Source organism: Mustelus asterias, unplaced genomic scaffold (genome assembly GCF_964213995.1).
Source record: "Mustelus asterias unplaced genomic scaffold, sMusAst1.hap1.1 HAP1_SCAFFOLD_371, whole genome shotgun sequence".
Taxonomy (NCBI): domain Eukaryota; kingdom Metazoa; phylum Chordata; class Chondrichthyes; order Carcharhiniformes; family Triakidae; genus Mustelus; species Mustelus asterias.
In genome coordinates, this window is record NW_027590327.1 from 26,996 (window position 1) to 45,957 (window position 18,962).

The 18,962-nt window shown below is 51.3% G+C and overlaps 1 protein-coding gene across 1 annotated transcript in view; it reads left to right on the forward strand.

Moving 5' to 3' along the window:
- The first annotated feature begins 201 nt into the window (after positions 1–201).
- LOC144486498 (type 1 phosphatidylinositol 4,5-bisphosphate 4-phosphatase-like) overlaps positions 202–18,962 on the forward strand; it is a 69,582-nt gene continuing 50,821 nt past the window's right edge. Inside the window, exon 1 of the mRNA XM_078204540.1 lies at positions 202–438. Coding sequence (XP_078060666.1) covers positions 210–438 — 229 coding nt within the window. The 5' untranslated portion in view covers positions 202–209. The remainder of the gene's footprint in view (positions 439–18,962) is intronic.

An 18,962-nucleotide genomic window follows, 5' to 3' on the forward strand; every position in this document is an offset into this window, starting at 1 on the left:
TTGTGGTTGGGGGCGGGGTTTGGCGGCGGGGTTTGGGGGCGGGGTTTGGGGGTGGGATTGGGGTTTTGTGGGCGGGGTTTGTGGTTGGGGGCGGGGTTTGGGGGCGGGGTTTGGGGATGGTATTGGGGTTTTGGGGGCGGGGTTTTCGTCGATGGGCGGGATTAACTGGGGGCGGGTCTACGTGATGAGGTCAGACGCTGATGCGGAAGATGGCGGCGGTGCCGGGGGCTTCGGGTGGAGGGAGCGGAGGGAGCGGGGAGAAGTCCCCTTTACTGCCCGGGGACAGGGCCCCCTTCCCCGGGGAGAAGTCCCCCTTACTGCCCGGGGACAGGGCCCCCTTCCCCGGGGACAAGGCCCCGCTGCTACCCGGCCAGGAGGCTCCAGCCGGCGGCTCCGTCACCCCCAGCACCGGGCCCCCCTATGTGTACAGTGCGGCTGGTGAGTAACGACTGATATAACCAGCAATAGAACTGATATAACCAGCAATAGAACTGATATAACCAGCAATAGAACTGATATAACCAGCAATAGAACTGATATAACCAGCAATAGAACTGATATAACCAGCACTGTACCTGATATAACCAGCAATAGAACTGATATAACCAGCACTGTACCTGATATAACCAGCAATAGAACTGATATAACCAGCAATAGAACTGATATAACCAGCAATAGAACTGATATAACCAGCAATAGAACTGATATAACCAGCAATAGAACTGATATAACCAGCAATAGAACTGATATAACCAGCAATAGAACTGATATAACCAGCACTGTACCTGATATAACCAGCAATAGAACTGATATAACCAGCAATAGAACTGATATAACCAGCAATAGAACTGATATAACCAGCAATAGAACTGATATAACCAGCACTGTACCTGATATAACCAGCAATAGAACTGATATAACCAGCAATAGAACTGATATAACCAGCAATAGAACTGATATAACCAGCAATAGAACTGATATAACCAGCAATAGAACTGATATAACCAGCAATAGAACTGATATAACCAGCAATAGAACCGATATAACCAGCACTGTACCTGATATAACCAGCAATAGAACTGATATAACCAGCAATAGAACTGATATAACCAGCAATAGAACTGATATAACCAGCACTGTACCTGATATAACCAGCACTGTACCTGATATAACCAGCACTGTACCTGATATAACCAGCAATAGAACTGATATAACCAGCAATAGAACTGATATAACCAGCAATAGAACTGATATAACCAGCAATAGAACTGATATAACCAGCACTGTACCTGATATAACCAGCAATAGAACTGATATAACCAGCAATAGAACTGATATAACCAGCAATAGAACTGATATAACCAGCAATAGAACTGATATAACCAGCACTGTACCTGATATAACCAGCAATAGAACTGATATAACCAGCAATAGAACTGATATAACCAGCAATAGAACTGATATAACCAGCACTGTAACTGATATAACCAGCAATAGAACTGATATAACCAGCAATAGAACTGATATAACCAGCAATAGAACTGATATAACCAGCACTGTAACTGATATAACCAGCAATAGAACTGATATAACCAGCAATAGAACTGATATAACCAGCAATAGAACTGATATAACCAGCACTGTAACTGATATAACCAGCAATAGAACTGATATAACCAGCAATAGAACTGATATAACCAGCAATAGAACTGATATAACCAGCACTGTACCTGATATAACCAGCAATAGAACTGATATAACCAGCAATAGAACTGATATAACCAGCACGGTACCTGATATAACCAGCACGGTACCTGATATAACCAGCAATAGAACTGATATAACCAGCAATAGAACTGATATAACCAGCAATAGAACTGATATAACCAGCACGGTACCTGATATAACCAGCACGAGAACTGATATAACCAGCACGAGAACTGATATAACCAGCACGAGAACTGATATAACCAGCACGAGAACTGATATAACCAGCACGAGAACTGATATAACCAGCACGAGAACTGATATAACCAGCACGAGAACTGATATAACCAGCACGAGAACTGATAGAACTGATATAACCAGCAATGTACCCCATATAACCAGCACTAACCGATAGAAGTGACGTAACCGGCTGCGTGCCTGAAACAGGGACTAATGTAACTGATATAACCAGCAATGTCCTGGGAAGGTACAAAGAACATTCCAGCACAGGAACAGGCCCTTCGGCCCCTCCAAGCCTGCACCGACCATGCTGCCCGACTGAACTAAAACCCCCTACCCTTCCGGGGACCGTATCCCTCCATTCCCATCCTATTCATGGATTTGTCCAGACGCCCCTTAAAACTCACCATCGTATCCGCTTCCACTCCCTCCCCCGGCAGCGAGTTCCAGGCACCCACCACCCTCTGTGTAAAAAATCTGCCTCATACATCTCCTTTAAACCTTGCCCCTCGCACCTTAAACCTGTGCCCCCGAGTAATTGACTCTCCCACCCTGAGGAAAAAGCTTCTGGCTATCCACTCTGTCCATGCCCCTCATAATCTTGTAGACTTCTATCAGGTCTCCCCTCAACCTCCGTCGCTCCAGTGAGAACAAACCAAGTTTCTCCAACCTCTCATAGCTAATGCCCTCCATACCAGGCAACATCCTGGTAAATCTTTCCTGTACCCTCTCCAAAGCCTCCACATCCTTCTGGGAGTGTGGCGACCAGAATTGAACACTATATTCCAAGTGCGGCCTCACTAAGGTTGTATAAAGCTGCAACATGACTTGCCAATTTTTAAACTCAATGCCCCGGCCGATGAAGGCAAGCATGCCGTATGCCTTCTTGACTACCTTCTCCACCTGCATTGCCACTTTCAGTGACCTGTGTACCTGTACACCCAGATCCCTCTGCCTATCAATACTCTTAAGGGTTCTGCCATTTACGGTATATTTCCTATCTGTATTAGACCTTCCAAAATACATTAGTGGAAGCTGGAAACTTGACAACCTTTAAAAAATATTTGGATAGTGCTTGAAATATCAGAACATTCAAGGGTATGGGAGAAGTGCAGGAAAATGGGATTAGTGCACCTTTAGGGGTAGTTATTGTCAGTGTAGACTGGATGGGCTGAAGGGCCTTGTTTCCACTGTATGACTCTGCGAAACAGAGTACGGTAAAGGGGTCTTTTTCCAAATGGCGGGAGGTGATTAGTGGGATGTTGCACGGATCAGTGCTGGGACCGCAGTGATTCGCATCAGGTATTAATGATTCAGATGAGGGCACTAAATGTATTATCTCCACATTTGTAGATAACACCAGTTTTGGTGGGGGGGAGTGAGCTGTGAGGAGGATGCAGAGATGCTTCAGTGTGATTTGGACAGGCTGAGTGTGTGGGTATCTGCATGGCAGATGCAGCATAATGTGGATAAATGTGAGGTCATCCACTTTGGTAGCAATAATCAGAAGACAGATTACTACCTGAGTGGCTGTAAATTGGGAGAGGGGAGTGTGCAGAGGGATCTGGGTGTCCTTGTGGACCGGTCGCTGAGGGTAAGCATGCAGGCGCAGCAGGCAGCAAAGAAGGCAAATGGCATGTTGGCCTTCATTGCGAGAGGTTTCGAGTACAGGAGCAGGGATGTGTTGTTGCGATTATACAGGGCCTTGGTGAGGCCACACCCAGAGTATTGTGTGCAGTTTTGGAATCCTTTTCTGAGGAAGGATGTTCTTGCTCTCGAGGGAGTGCAGCGAAGGTTTCCCAGGCTGATCCCGGGGATGGCGGGACTGATGTACGAGGAGAGATTGACTCGGTTAGGATTGTTTTCACTGGAGTTCAGAAGAATGAGGGGGGAATCTCCTGGAGACTTATCAAATTCTAACAGGACTGGACAGGGTAGATGCAGGGAGGATGTTCTCGATGGTGGGGGGAGTCCAGAACCAGGGGCCATAGCCTGAGGGTAGACTATTTAGGATGGAGATGAGGAGATATTTCTTCACCCGGTGAGCCTGTGGAATTCATTCCCACAGGAAGTAGTTGATGCCAAAACATTGACTGTATTCGAGAGGCGGCTGGATATAGCACTTGGGTCGAATGGGATCAAAGATGATGGGTGGCACGGTGGCTCAGTGGTTAGCACTGCTGCCTCACAGCGCCAGGGACCCGGGTTCAATTCCGGCCTCGGGTCACTGTCTGTGCAGAGTCCGCACGTTCTCCCCGTGTCTGCGTGGGTTTCCTCCCACACTCCAAAGATGTGCAGGTTCGGTGGATTGGCCTTGCTAAATTGCCCCTGGTATCAGGGGGAATCGCAGGGTAAATGTGTGGGGTGACAGGAATAGGGCCTGGGTGAGATTGTGGCCGGTACAGACTCGATGGGCCTGCACTGTAGGGATTCTATGCTACGGGAGGAAAGCAGGATTAGGCTATTGAGTTGGACGATCAGCCATGATGGTGGTGAATGGGGGGGAACAGGCTCGAAGGGCTGAATGGCCTCCTCCTCCTCCTATCTTCCATGCTGTCTCACACGCAATCTGTACACAAACGCTCACTGATTTGCTCAATTCTCTCTCTGAGAAACACTCTCTATTCTGCGTTCCGGATCCGCTTTCTCAATAGGATTCGCTGTCCGAGTGTGACACAGACACACAGCAAGCCTGTCCCTGTCCTGGGAGTGTTTGATGGGGGACAGTGCAGAGGGAGCTTTACTCTGTATCTAACCCCGTGCTGTACCTGTCCTGGGAGTGTTTGATGGGGGACAGTGTAGAGGGAGCTTTACTCTGTATCTAACCCCGTGCTGTAGCTGTCCTGGGAGTGTTTGATGGGGACCGTGTAGAGGGAGCTTTACTCTGTATCTAACCCCGTGCTGTACCTGTCCTGGGAGTGTTTGATGGGGACAGTGCAGAGGGAGCTTTACTCTGTATCTAACCCCGTGCTGTACCTGTCCTGGGAGTGTTTGATGGGGACAGTGTGGAGGGAGCTTTACTCTGTATCTAACCCTGTGCTGTACCTGTCCTGGGAGTGTTTGATGGGGGACAGTGTAGAGGGAGTTTTACTCTGTATCTAACCCCGTGCTGTACCTGTCCTGGGAGTGTTTGATGGGGACAGTGTGGAGGGAGCTTTACTCTGTATCTAACCCCGTGCTGTACCTGTCCTGGGAGTGTTTGATGGGGGACAGTGGAGAGGGAGCTTTACTCTGTATCTAACCCCGTGCTGTACCTGTCCTGGGAGTGTTTGATGGGGACAGTGTGGAGGGAGCTTTACTCTGTATCTAACCCTGTGCTGTACCTGTCCTGGGAGTGTTTGATGGGGGACAGTGCAGAGGGAGCTTTACTCTGTATCTAACCCCGTGCTGTACCTGTCCTGGGAGTGTTTGATGGGGACAGTGTAGAGGGAGCTTTACTCTGTATCTAACCCTGTGCTGTACCTGTCCTGGGAGTGTTTGATGGCGACAGTGTAGAAGGAGCTTTACTCTGTATTTAACCCCGTGCTGTACCTGTCCTGGGAGTGTTTGATGGAGGACAGTGTAGAGGGAGCTTTACTCTGTATCTGACCCCGTGCTGTACCTGTCCTGGGAGTGTTTGATGGAGGACAGTGTAGAGGGAGCTTTACTCTGTATCTAACCCCGTGCTGTACCTGTCCTGGGAGTGTTTGATGGGGACAGTGTAGAGGGAGCTTTACTCTGTATCTAACCCCGTGCTGTACCTGTCCTGGGAGTGTTTGATGGGGGACAGTGTAGAGGGAGCTTTACTCTGTATCTAACCCCGTGCTGTACCTGTCCTGGGAGTGTTTGATGGGGGACAATGTAGAGGGAGCTTTACTCTGTATCTAACCCCGTGCTGTACCTGTCCTGGGAGTGTTTGATGGGGGGACAGTGTAGAGGTAGCTTTACTCTGTATCTAACCCCGTGCTGTACCTGTCCTGGGAGTGTTTGATGGGGGACAGTGTAGAGGGAGCTTTACTCTGTATCTAACCCCGTGCTGTACCTGTCCTGGGAGTGTTTGATGGGGGACAGTGCAGAGGGAGCTTTACTCTGTATCTAACCCCGTGCTGTACCTGTCCTGGGAGTGTTTGATGGGGGACAGTGTAGAGGGAGCTTTACTCTGTATCTAACCCCGTGTTGTACCTATCCTGGGATTGTTTGATGGGGACAGTGTAGAGGGAGCTTTACTCTGTATCTAACCCCGTGCTGTACCTGCCCTGGGAGTGTTTGATGGGGACAGTGTGGAGGGAGCTTTACTCTGTATCTAACCCCGTGCTGTACCTGTCCTGGGAGTGTTTGATGGGGGACAGTGTAGAGGGAGCTTTACTCTGTATCTAACCCCGTGCTGTACCTATCCTGGGAGTGTTTGATGGGGGACAGTGCAGAGGAAGCTTTACTCTGTATCCGGTAGGGTGGGATTGTGGTCGGTGCAGACTCGATGGGCCAAATGGCCTCTTTCTGCACTGTCGGGCTTCTATGATTCTTCTATGAAGCCTCTTAATACTCTCTGGGTAGGTACTGATTCGGCACCTCACCCAGATCACCCACAAAAACATTCCTGTCGCACTCTTAATTCACTTCCTCATTCCTGTGGCTCGAGCACTGATAGGTGTACCTTCCTGTGAAACCTGCATTTAGGACAGGTACAGCACGGGGTTAGATACAGAGTAAAGCTCCCTCTACACTGTCCCCATCAAACACTCCCAGGACAGGTACAGCACGGGGTTAGATACAGAGTAAAGCTCCCTCTACACTGTCCCCATCAAACACTCCCAGGACAGGTACAGCACGGGGTTAGATACAGAGTAAAGCTCCCTCTACACTGTCCCCCATCAAACACTCCCAGGACAGGTACAGCACGGGGTTAGATACAGAGTAAAGCTCCCTCTACACTGTCCCCCCATCAAACACTCGCAGGACAGGTACAGCACGGGGTTAGATACAGAGTAAAGCTCCCTCTACACTGTCCCCATCAAACACTCCCAGGACAGGTACAGCACGGGGTTAGATACAGAGTAAAGCTCCCTCTACACTGTCCCCCATCAAACACTCCCAGGACAGGTACAGCACGGGGTTAGATACAGAGTAAAGCTCCCTCTACACTGTCCCCCATCAAACACTCCCAGGACTGGTACAGCACGGGGTTAGATACAGAGTAAAGCTCCCTCTACACTGTCCCCCATCAAACACTCCCAGGACAGGTACAGCACGGGGTTAGATACAGAGTAAAGCTCCCTCTACACTGTCCCCCATCAAACACTCCCAGGACAGGTACAGCACGGGGTTAGATACAGAGTAAAGCTCCCTCTACACTGTCCCCCATCAAACACTCCCAGGACAGGTACAGCACGGGGTTAGATACAGAGTAAAGCTCCCTCTACACTGTCCCCATCAAACACTCCCAGGACAGGTACAGCACGGGGTTAGATACAGAGTAAAGCTCCTCTACACTGTCCCCCCATTAAACACTCCCAGGACAGGTACAGCACGGGGTTAGATACAGAGTAAAGCTCCCTCGACACTGTCCCCATCAAACACTCCCAGGACAGGTACAACACGGGGTTAGATACAGAGTAAAGCTCCCTCTACACTGTCCCCTATCAAACACTCCCAGGACAGGTACAGCACGGGGTTAGATACAGAGTAAAGCTCCCTCTACACTGTCCCCATCAAACACTCCCAGGACAGGGACAGCACGGGGTTAGATACAGAGTAAAGCTCCCTCTACACTGTCCCCCATCAAACACTCCCAGGACAGGTACAGCACGGGGTTAGATACAGAGTAAAGCTCCCTCTACACTGTCCCCCCATCAAACACTCCCAGGACAGGTACAGCACGGGGTTAGATACAGAGTAAAGCTCCCCCTACACTGTCCCCATCAAACACTCCCAGGACAGGTACAGCACGGGGTTAGATACAGAGTAAAGCTCCCTCTCCACTGTCCCCCATCAAACACTCCCAGGACAGGTACAGCACGGGGTTAGATACAGAGTAAAGCTCCCTCTACACTGTCTCCCATCAAACACTCCCAGGACAGGTACAGCACAGGGTTAGATACAGAGTAAAGCTCCCTCTACACTGTCCCCATCAAACACTCCCAGGACAGGCACAGCACGGGGTTAGATACAGAGTAAAGCTCCCTCGACACTGTCCCCATCAAACACTCCCAGGACAGGCACAGCACGGGGTTAGATACAGAGTAAAGCTCCCTCTACCCTGTCCCCATCAAACACTCCCAGGACAGGCACAGCACGGGGTTAGATACAGAGTAAAGCTCCCTCTACCCTGTCCCCATCAAACACTCCCAGGACAGGTACAGCACGGGGTTAGATACAGAGTAAAGCTCCCTCTACACTGTCCCCATCAAACACCCCCAGGACAGGTACAGCACGGGGTTAGATACAGAGTAAAGCTCCCTCTACACTGTCCCCCATCAAACACTCCCAGGCCAGGTACAGCACGGGGTTAGATACAGAGTAAAGCTCCCTCTACACTGTCCCCCATCAAACACTCCCAGGACAGGTACAGCACGGGGTTAGATACAGAGTAAAGCTCCCTCTACACTGTCCCCCATCAAACACTCCCAGGCCAGGTACAGCACGGGGTTAGATACAGAGTAAAGCTCCCTCTACACTGTCCCCCATCAAACACTCCCAGGACAGGTACAGCACGGGGTTAGATACAGAGTAAAGCTCCCTCTACACTGTCCCCATCAAACACTCCCAGGACAGGTACAGCACGGGGTTAGATACAGAGTAAAGCTCCCTCTACACTGTCCCCATCAAACACTCCCAGGACAGGTACAGCACGGGGTTAGATACAGAGTAAAGCTCCCTCTACACAGTCCCCCCATCAAACACTCCCAGGACAGGTACAGCACGGGGTTAGATACAGAGTAAAGCTCCCTCTACACTGTCCCCCATCAAACACTCCCAGGACAGGTACAGCACGGGGTTAGATACAGAGTAAAGCTCCCTCTACACTGTCCCCATCAAACACTCCCAGGACAGGTACAGCACGGGGTTAGATACAGAGTAAAGCTCCCTCTACACTGTCCCCATCAAACACTCCCAGGACAGGTACAGCACGGGGTTAGATACAGAGTAAAGCTCCCTCTACACTGTCCCCATCAAACACTCCCAGGACAGGTACAGCACGGGGTTAGATACAGAGTAAAGCTCCCTCGACACTGTTCCCCATCAAACACTCCCAGGACAGGTACAGCACGGGGTTAGATACAGAGTAAAGCTCCCTCTACACTGTTCCCCATCAAACACTCCCAGGACAGGTACAGCACGGGGTTAGATACAGAGTAAAGCTCCCTCTACACTGTCCCCATCAAACACTCCCAGGACAGGTACAGCACAGGGTTAGATACAGAGTAAAGCTCCCTCTACACTGTCCCCCATCAAACACTCCCAGGACAGGTACAGCACGGGGTTAGATACAGAGTAAAGCTCCCTCTACACTGTCCCCCATCAAACACTCCCAGGACAGGTACAGCACGGGGTTAGATACAGAGTAAAGCTCCCTCTACACTGTCCCCCATCAAACACTCCCAGGACAGATACAGCACGGGGTTAGATACAGAGTAAAGCTCCCTCTACACTGTCCCCCATCAAACACTCCCAGGACAGGTACAGCACGGGGTTAGATACAGAGTAAAGCTCCCTCTACACTGTCCCCATCAAACACTCCCAGGACAGGTACAGCACGGGGTTAGATACAGAGTAAAGCTCCCTCTACACTGTCCCCATCAAACACTCCCAGGACAGGTACAGCACCGGGTTAGATACAGAGTAAAGCTCCCTCTACACTGTCCCCATCAAACACTCCCAGGACAGGTACAGCACCGGGTTAGATACAGAGTAAATCTCCCTCTACACTGTCCCCATCAAACACTCCCAGGACAGGTACAGCACGGGGTTAGATACAGAGTAAAGCTCCCTCTACACTGTCCCCATCAAACACTCCCAGGACAGGTACAGCACAGGGTTAGATACAGAGTAAAGCTCCCTCTACACTGTCCCCATCAAACACTCCCAGGACAGGTACAGCACGGGGTTAGATACAGAGTAAAGCTCCCTCTACACTGTCCCCATCAAACACTCCCAGGACAGGTACAGCACGGGGTTAGATACAGAGTAAAGCTCCCTCTACACTGTCCCCCATCAAACACTCCCTGGACAGGTACAGCACGGGGTTAGATACAGAGTAAAGCTCCCTCGACACTGTCCCCCATCAAACACTCCCAGTACAGGTACAGCACGGGGTTAGATACAGAGTAAAGCTCCCTCTACACTGTCCCCATCAAACACCCCCAGGACAGGTACAGCACGGGGTTAGATACAGAGTAAAGCTCCCTCTACACTGTCCCCCATCAAACACTCCCAGGCCAGGTACAGCACGGGGTTAGATACAGAGTAAAGCTCCCTCTACACTGTCCCCCATCAAACACTCCCAGGACTGGTACAGCACGGGGTTAGATACAGAGTAAAGCTCCCTCTACACTGTCCCCCATCAAACACTCCCAGGCCAGGTTCAGCACGGGGTTAGATACAGAGTAAAGCTCCCTCTACACTGTCCCCCATCAAACACTCCCAGGACAGGTACAGCACGGGGTTAGATACAGAGTAAAGCTCCCTCTACACTGTCCCCCATCAAACACTCCCAGGACAGGTACAGCACGGGGTTAGATACAGAGTAAAGCTCCCTCTACACTGTCCCCATCAAACACTCCCAGGACAGGTACAGCACGGGGTTAGATACAGAGTAAAGCTCCCTCTACACTGTCCCCATCAAACACTCCCAGGACAGGTACAGCACCGGGTTAGATACAGAGTAAAGCTCCCTCTACACTGTCCCCATCAAACACTCCCAGGACAGGTACAGCACCGGGTTAGATACAGAGTAAATCTCCCTCTACACTGTCCCCATCAAACACTCCCAGGACAGGTACAGCACGGGGTTAGATACAGAGTAAAGCTCCCTCTACACTGTCCCCATCAAACACTCCCAGGACAGGTACAGCACGGGGTTAGATACAGAGTAAAGCTCCCTCTACACTGTCCCCATCAAACACTCCCAGGACAGGTACAGCACGGGGTTAGATACAGAGTAAAGCTCCCTCGACACTGTCCCCATCAAACACTCCCAGGACAGGTACAGCACGGGGTTAGATACAGAGTAAAGCTCCCTCGACACTGTCCCCATCAAACACTCCCAGGACAGGTACAGCACGGGGTTAGATACAGAGTAAAGCTCCCTCTACACTGTCCCCATCAAACACTCCCAGGACAGGTACAGCACGGGGTTAGATACAGAGTAAAGCTCCCTCTACACTGTCCCCCATCAAACACTCCCAGGACAGGTACAGCACGGGGTTAGATACAGAGTAAAGCTCCCTCTACACTGTCCCCCATCAAACACTCCCAGGACAGGTACAGCACGGGGTTAGATACAGAGTAAAGCTCCCTCTACACTGTCCCCATCAAACACTCCCAGGACAGGTACAGCACGGGGTTAGATACAGAGTAAAGCTCCCTCTACACTGTCCCCATCAAACACTCCCAGGACAGGTACAGCACGGGGTTAGATACAGAGTAAAGCTCCTCTACACTGTCCCCCCCATTAAACACTCCCAGGACAGGTACAGCACGGGGTTAGATACAGAGTAAAGCTCCTCTACACTGTCCCCCCATTAAACACTCCCAGGACAGGTACAGCACGGGGTTAGATACAGAGTAAAGCTCCCTCGACACTGTCCCCATCAAACACTCCCAGGACAGGTACAACACGGGGTTAGATACAGAGTAAAGCTCCCTCTTCACTGTCCCCTATCAAACACTCCCAGGACAGGTACAGCACGGGGTTAGATACAGAGTAAAGCTCCCTCTACACTGTCCCCATCAAACACTCCCAGGACAGGGACAGCACGGGGTTAGATACAGAGTAAAGCTCCCTCTACACTGTCCCCATCAAACACTCCCAGGACAGGCACAGCACGGGGTTAGATACAGAGTAAAGCTCCCTCTACCCTGTCCCCATCAAACACTCCCAGGACAGGCACAGCACGGGGTTAGATACAGAGTAAAGCTCCCTCTACCCTGTCCCCATCAAACACTCCCAGGACAGGTACAGCACGGGGTTAGATACAGAGTAAAGCTCCCTCTACACTGTCCCCATCAAACACCCCCAGGACAGGTACAGCACGGGGTTAGATACAGAGTAAAGCTCCCTCTACACTGTCCCCCATCAAACACTCCCAGGCCAGGTACAGCACGGGGTTAGATACAGAGTAAAGCTCCCTCTACACTGTCCCCCATCAAACACTCCCAGGACAGGTACAGCACGGGGTTAGATACAGAGTAAAGCTCCCTCTACACTGTCCCCCATCAAACACTCCCAGGCCAGGTACAGCACGGGGTTAGATACAGAGTAAAGCTCCCTCTACACTGTCCCCCATCAAACACTCCCAGGACAGGTACAGCACGGGGTTAGATACAGAGTAAAGCTCCCTCTACACTGTCCCCATCAAACACTCCCAGGACAGGTACAGCACGGGGTGAGATACAGAGTAAAGCTCCCTCTACACTGTCCCCATCAAACACTCCCAGGACAGGTACAGCACGGGGTTAGATACAGAGTAAAGCTCCCTCTACACAGTCCCCCCATCAAACACTCCCAGGACAGGTACAGCACGGGGTTAGATACAGAGTAAAGCTCCCACTACACTGTCCCCCATCAAACACTCCCAGGACAGGTACAGCACGGGGTTAGATACAGAGTAAAGCTCCCTCTACACTGTCCCCATCAAACACTCCCAGGACAGGTACAGCACGGGGTTAGATACAGAGTAAAGCTCCCTCTACACTGTCCCCATCAAACACTCCCAGGACAGGTACAGCACGGGGTTAGATACAGAGTAAAGCTCCCTCTACACTGTCCCCATCAAACACTCCCAGGACAGGTACAGCACCGGGTTAGATACAGAGTAAAGCTCCCTCTACACTGTTCCCCATCAAACACTCCCAGGACAGGTACAGCACGGGGTTAGATACAGAGTAAAGCTCCCTCTACACTGTTCCCCATCAAACACTCCCAGGACAGGTACAGCACGGGGTGAGATACAGAGTAAAGCTCCCTCGACACTGTCCCCATCAAACACTCCCAGGACAGGTACAGCACAGGGTTAGATACAGAGTAAAGCTCCCTCTACACTGTCCCCCATCAAACACTCCCAGGACAGGTACAGCACGGGGTTAGATACAGAGTAAAGCTCCCTCTACACTGTCCCCCATCAAACACTCCCAGGACAGGTACAGCACGGGGTTAGATACAGAGTAAAGCTCCCTCTACACTGTCCCCCATCAAACACTCCCAGGACAGATACAGCACGGGGTTAGATACAGAGTAAAGCTCCCTCTACACTGTCCCCCATCAAACACTCCCAGGACAGGTACAGCACGGGGTTAGATACAGAGTAAAGCTCCCTCTACACTGTCCCCATCAAACACTCCCAGGACAGGTACAGCACGGGGTTAGATACAGAGTAAAGCTCCCTCTACACTGTCCCCATCAAACACTCCCAGGACAGGTACAGCACCGGGTTAGATACAGAGTAAAGCTCCCTCTACACTGTCCCCATCAAACACTCCCAGGACAGGTACAGCACCGGGTTAGATACAGAGTAAATCTCCCTCTACACTGTCCCCATCAAACACTCCCAGGACAGGTACAGCACGGGGTTAGATACAGAGTAAAGCTCCCTCTACACTGTCCCCATCAAACACTCCCAGGACAGGTACAGCACGGGGTTAGATACAGAGTAAAGCTCCCTCTACACTGTCCCCATCAAACACTCCCAGGACAGGTACAGCACGGGGTTAGATACAGAGTAAAGCTCCCTCTACACTGTCCCCCATCAAACACTCCCAGGACAGGTACAGCACGGGGTTAGATACAGAGTAAAGCTCCCTCTACACTGTCCCCCATCAAACACTCCCTGGACAGGTACAGCACGGGGTTAGATACAGAGTAAAGCTCCCTCTACACTGTCCCCCATCAAACACTCCCAGGACAGGTACAGCACGGGGTTAGATACAGAGTAAAGCTCCCTCTACACTGTCCCCATCAAACACCCCCAGGACAGGTACAGCACGGGGTTAGATACAGAGTAAAGCTCCTTCTACACTGTCCCCCATCAAACACCAAACTCCCAGGCCAGGTACAGCACGGGGTTAGATACAGAGTAAAGCTCCCTCTACACTGTCCCCCATCAAACACTCCCAGGACAGGTACAGCACGGGGTTAGATACAGAGTAAAGCTCCCTCTACGCTGTCCCCCATCAAACACTCCCAGGCCAGGTACAGCACGGGGTTAGATACAGAGTAAAGCTCCCTCTACACTGTCCCCCATCAAACACTCCCAGGACAGGTACAGCACGGGGTTAGATACAGAGTAAAGCTCCCTCTACACTGTCCCCCATCAAACACTCCCAGGACAGGTACAGCACGGGGTTAGATACAGAGTAAAGCTCCCTCTACACTGTCCCCATCAAACACTCCCAGGACAGGTACAGCACGGGGTTAGATACAGAGTAAAGCTCCCTCTACACTGTCCCCATCAAACACTCCCAGGACAGGTCCAGCACGGGGTTAGATACAGAGTAAAGCTCCCTCTACACTGTCCCCATCAAACACTCCCAGGACAGGTACAGCACGGGGTTAGATACAGAGTAAAGCTCCCTCTACACTGTTCCCCATCAAACACTCCCAGGACAGGTACAGCACGGGGTTAGATACAGAGTAAAGCTCCCTCTACACTGTTCCCCATCAAACACTCCCAGGACAGGTACAGCACGGGGTTAGATACAGAGTAAAGCTCCCTCTACACTGTCCCCATCAAACGGACAGGTACAGCACAGGGTTAGATACAGAGTAAAGCTCCCTCTACACTGTCCCCCCATCAAACACTCCCAGGGACAGGTACAGCACGGGGTTAGATACAGAGTAAAGCTCCCTCTACACTGTCCCCCATCAAACACTCCCAGGACAGGTACAGCACGGGGTTAGATACAGAGTAAAGCTCCCTCTACACTGTCCCCCATCAAACACTCCCAGGACAGGATACAGCACGGGGTTAGATACAGAGTAAAGCTCCCTCTACACTGTCCCCCATCAAACACTCCCAGGACAGGTACAGCACGGGGTTAGATACAGAGTAAAGCTCCCTCTACACTGTCCCCCATCAAACACTCCCAGGACAGGTACAGCACGGGGTTAGATACAGAGTAAAGCTCCCTCTACACTGTCCCCATCAAACACTCCCAGGACAGGTACAGCACGGGGTTAGATACAGAGTAAAGCTCCCTCTACACTGTCCCCCATCAAACACTCCCCAGGACAGGTACAGCACGGGGTTAGATACAGAGTAAAGCTCCCTCTACACTGTCCCCCATCAAACACTCCCAGGACAGGTACAGCACGGGGTTAGATACAGAGTAAAGCTCCCTCTACACTGTCCCCCATCAAACACTCCCAGGACAGGTACAGCACGGGGTTAGATACAGAGTAAAGCTCCCTCTTCACTGTCCCCATCAAACACTCCCAGGACAGGTACAGCACGGGGTTAGATACAGAGTAAAGCTCCCTCTACACTGTCCCCATCAAACACTCCCAGGACAGGTACAGCACGGGGTTAGATACAGAGTAAAGCTCCCTCTACACTGTCCCCATCAAACACTCCCAGGACAGGTACAGCACGGGGTTAGATACAGAGTAAAGCTCCCTCTACACTGTCCCCATCAAACACTCCCAGGACAGGTACAGCACGGGGTTAGATACAGAGTAAAGCTCCCTCTACACTGTCCCCCCATCAAACACTCCCAGGACAGGTACAGCACGGGGTTAGATACAGAGTAAAGCTCCCTCTACACTGTCCCCCATCAAACACTCCCAGGACAGGTACAGCACGGGGTAAGATACAGAGTAAAGCTCCCTCTACACTGTCCCCCATCAAACACTCCCAGGACAGGTACAGCACGGGGTTAGATACAGAGTAAAGCTCCCTCTACACTGTCCCCATCAAACACTCCCAGGACAGGTACAGCACGGGGTTAGATACAGAGTAAAGCTCCCTCTACACTGTCCCCATCAAACACTCCCAGGACAGGTACAGCACGGGGTTAGATACAGAGTAAAGCTCCCTCTACACTGTCCCCATCAAACACTCCCAGGACAGGTACAGCACGGGGTTAGATACAGAGTAAAGCTCCCTCTACACTGTCCCCATCAAACACTCCCAGGACAGGTACAGCACGGGGTTAGATACAGAGTAAAGCTCCCTCTACACAGTCCCCCCATCAAACACTCCCAGGACAGGTACAGCACGGGGTTAGATACAGAGTAAAGCTCCCTCTACACTGTCCCCCATCAAACACTCCCAGGACAGGTACAGCACGGGGTAAGATACAGAGTAAAGCTCCCTCTACACTGTCCCCATCAAACACTCCCAGGACAGGTACAGCACGGGGTTAGATACAGAGTAAAGCTCCCTCTACACTGTCCCCATCAAACACTCCCAGGACAGGTACAGCACGGGGTTAGATACAGAGTAAAGCTCCCTCTACACTGTCCCCATCAAACACTCCCAGGACAGGTACAGCACGGGGTTAGATACAGAGTAAAGCTCCCTCTACACTGTTCCCCATCAAACACTCCCAGGACAGGTACAGCACGGGGTTAGATACAGAGTAAAGCTCCCTCTACACTGTTCCCCATCAAACACTCCCAGGACAGGTACAGCACGGGGTTAGATACAGAGTAAAGCTCCCTCTACACTGTCCCCATCAAACACTCCCAGGACAGGTACAGCACAGGGTTAGATACAGAGTAAAGCTCCCTCTACACTGTCCCCCATCAAACACTCCCAGGACAGGTCCAGCACGGGGTTAGATACAGAGTAAAGCTCCCTCTACACTGTCCCCCATCAAACACTCCCAGGCCAGGTACAGCACGGGGTTAGATACAGAGTAAAGCTCCCTCTACACTGTCCCCCATCAAACACTCCCAGGACAGATACAGCACGGGGTTAGATACAGAGTAAAGCTCCCTCTACACTGTCCCCCATCAAACACTCCCAGGACAGGTACAGCACGGGGTTAGATACAGAGTAAAGCTCCCTCTACACTGTCCCCATCAAACACTCCCAGGACAGGTACAGCACGGGGTTAGATACAGAGTAAAGCTCCCTCTACACTGTCCCCGTCAAACACTCCCAGGACAGGTACAGCACCGGGTTAGATACAGAGTAAAGCTCCCTCTACACTGTCCCCATCAAACACTCCCAGGACAGGTACAGCACCGGGTTAGATACAGAGTAAATCTCCCTCTACACTGTCCCCATCAAACACTCCCAGGACAGGTACAGCACGGGGTTAGATACAGAGTAAAGCTCCCTCTACACTGTCCCCATCAAACACTCCCAGGACAGGTACAGCACAGGGTTAGATACAGAGTAAAGCTCCCTCTACACTGTCCCCATCAAACACTCCCAGGACAGGTACAGCACGGGGTTAGATACAGAGTAAAGCTCCCTCGACACTGTCCCCATCAAACACTCCCAGGACAGGTACAGCACGGGGTTAGATACAGAGTAAAGCTCCCTCTACACTGTCCCCCATCAAACACTCCCAGGACAGGTACAGCACGGGGTTAGATACAGAGTAAAGCTCCCTCTACACTGTCCCCCATCAAACACTCCCTGGACAGGTACAGCACGGGGTTAGATACAGAGTAAAGCTCCCTCTACACTGTCCCCCATCAAACACTCCCAGGACAGGTACAGCACGGGGTTAGATACAGAGTAAAGCTCCCTCTACACTGTCCCCCATCAAACACTCCCAGGACAGGTACAGCACGGGGTTAGATACAGAGTAAAGCTCCCTCTACACTGTCCCCCATCAAACACTCCCAGGACAGGTACAGCACGGGGTTAGATACAGAGTAAAGCTCCCTCTACACTGTCCCCCATCAAACACTCCCAGGACAGGTACAGCACGGGGTTAGATACAGAGTAAAGCTCCCTCTACACTGTCCCCCATCAAACTCTCCCAGGACAGGTACAGCACGGGGTTAGATACAGAGTAGAGCTCCCTCTACACTGTCCCCCATCAAACACTCCCAGGACAGGTACAGCACGGGGTTAGATACAGAGTAAAGCTCCCTCTACACTGTCCCCATCAAACACTCCCAGGACAGGTACAGCACGGGGTTAGATACAGAGTAAAGCTCCCTCTACACTGTCCCCATCAAACACTCCCAGGACAGGTACAGCACGGGGTTAGATACAGAGTAAAGCTCCCTCTACACTGTCCCCATCAAACTCTCCCAGGACAGGTACAGCACGGGGTTAGATACAGAGTAGAGCTCCCTCTACACTGTCCCCCATCAAACACTCCCAGGACAGGTACAGCACGGGGTTAGATACAGAGTAAAGCTCCCTCTACACTGTCCCCCATCAAACACTCCCAGGACAGGTACAGCACGGGGTTAGATACAGAGTAAAGCTCCCTCTACACTGTCCCCATCAAACTCTCCCAGGACAGGTACAGCACGGGGTTAGATACAGAGTAGAGCTCCCTCTACACTGTCCCCCATCAAACACTCCCAGGACAGGTACAGCACGGGGTTAGATACAGAGTAAAGCTCCTTCTACACTGTCCCCCATCAAACACTCCCAGGACAGGTACAGCACGGGGTTAGATACAGAGTAAAGCTCCCTCTACACTGTCCCCATCAAACACTCCCAGGACAGGTACAGCACGGGGTTAGATACAGAGTAAAGCTCCCTCTACACTGTCCCCATCAAACACTCCCAGGACAGGTACAGCACGGGGTTAGATACAGAGTAAAGCTCCCTCTACACTGTCCCCATCAAACACTCCCAGGACAGGTACAGCACGGGGTTAGATACAGAGTAAAGCTCCCTCTACAC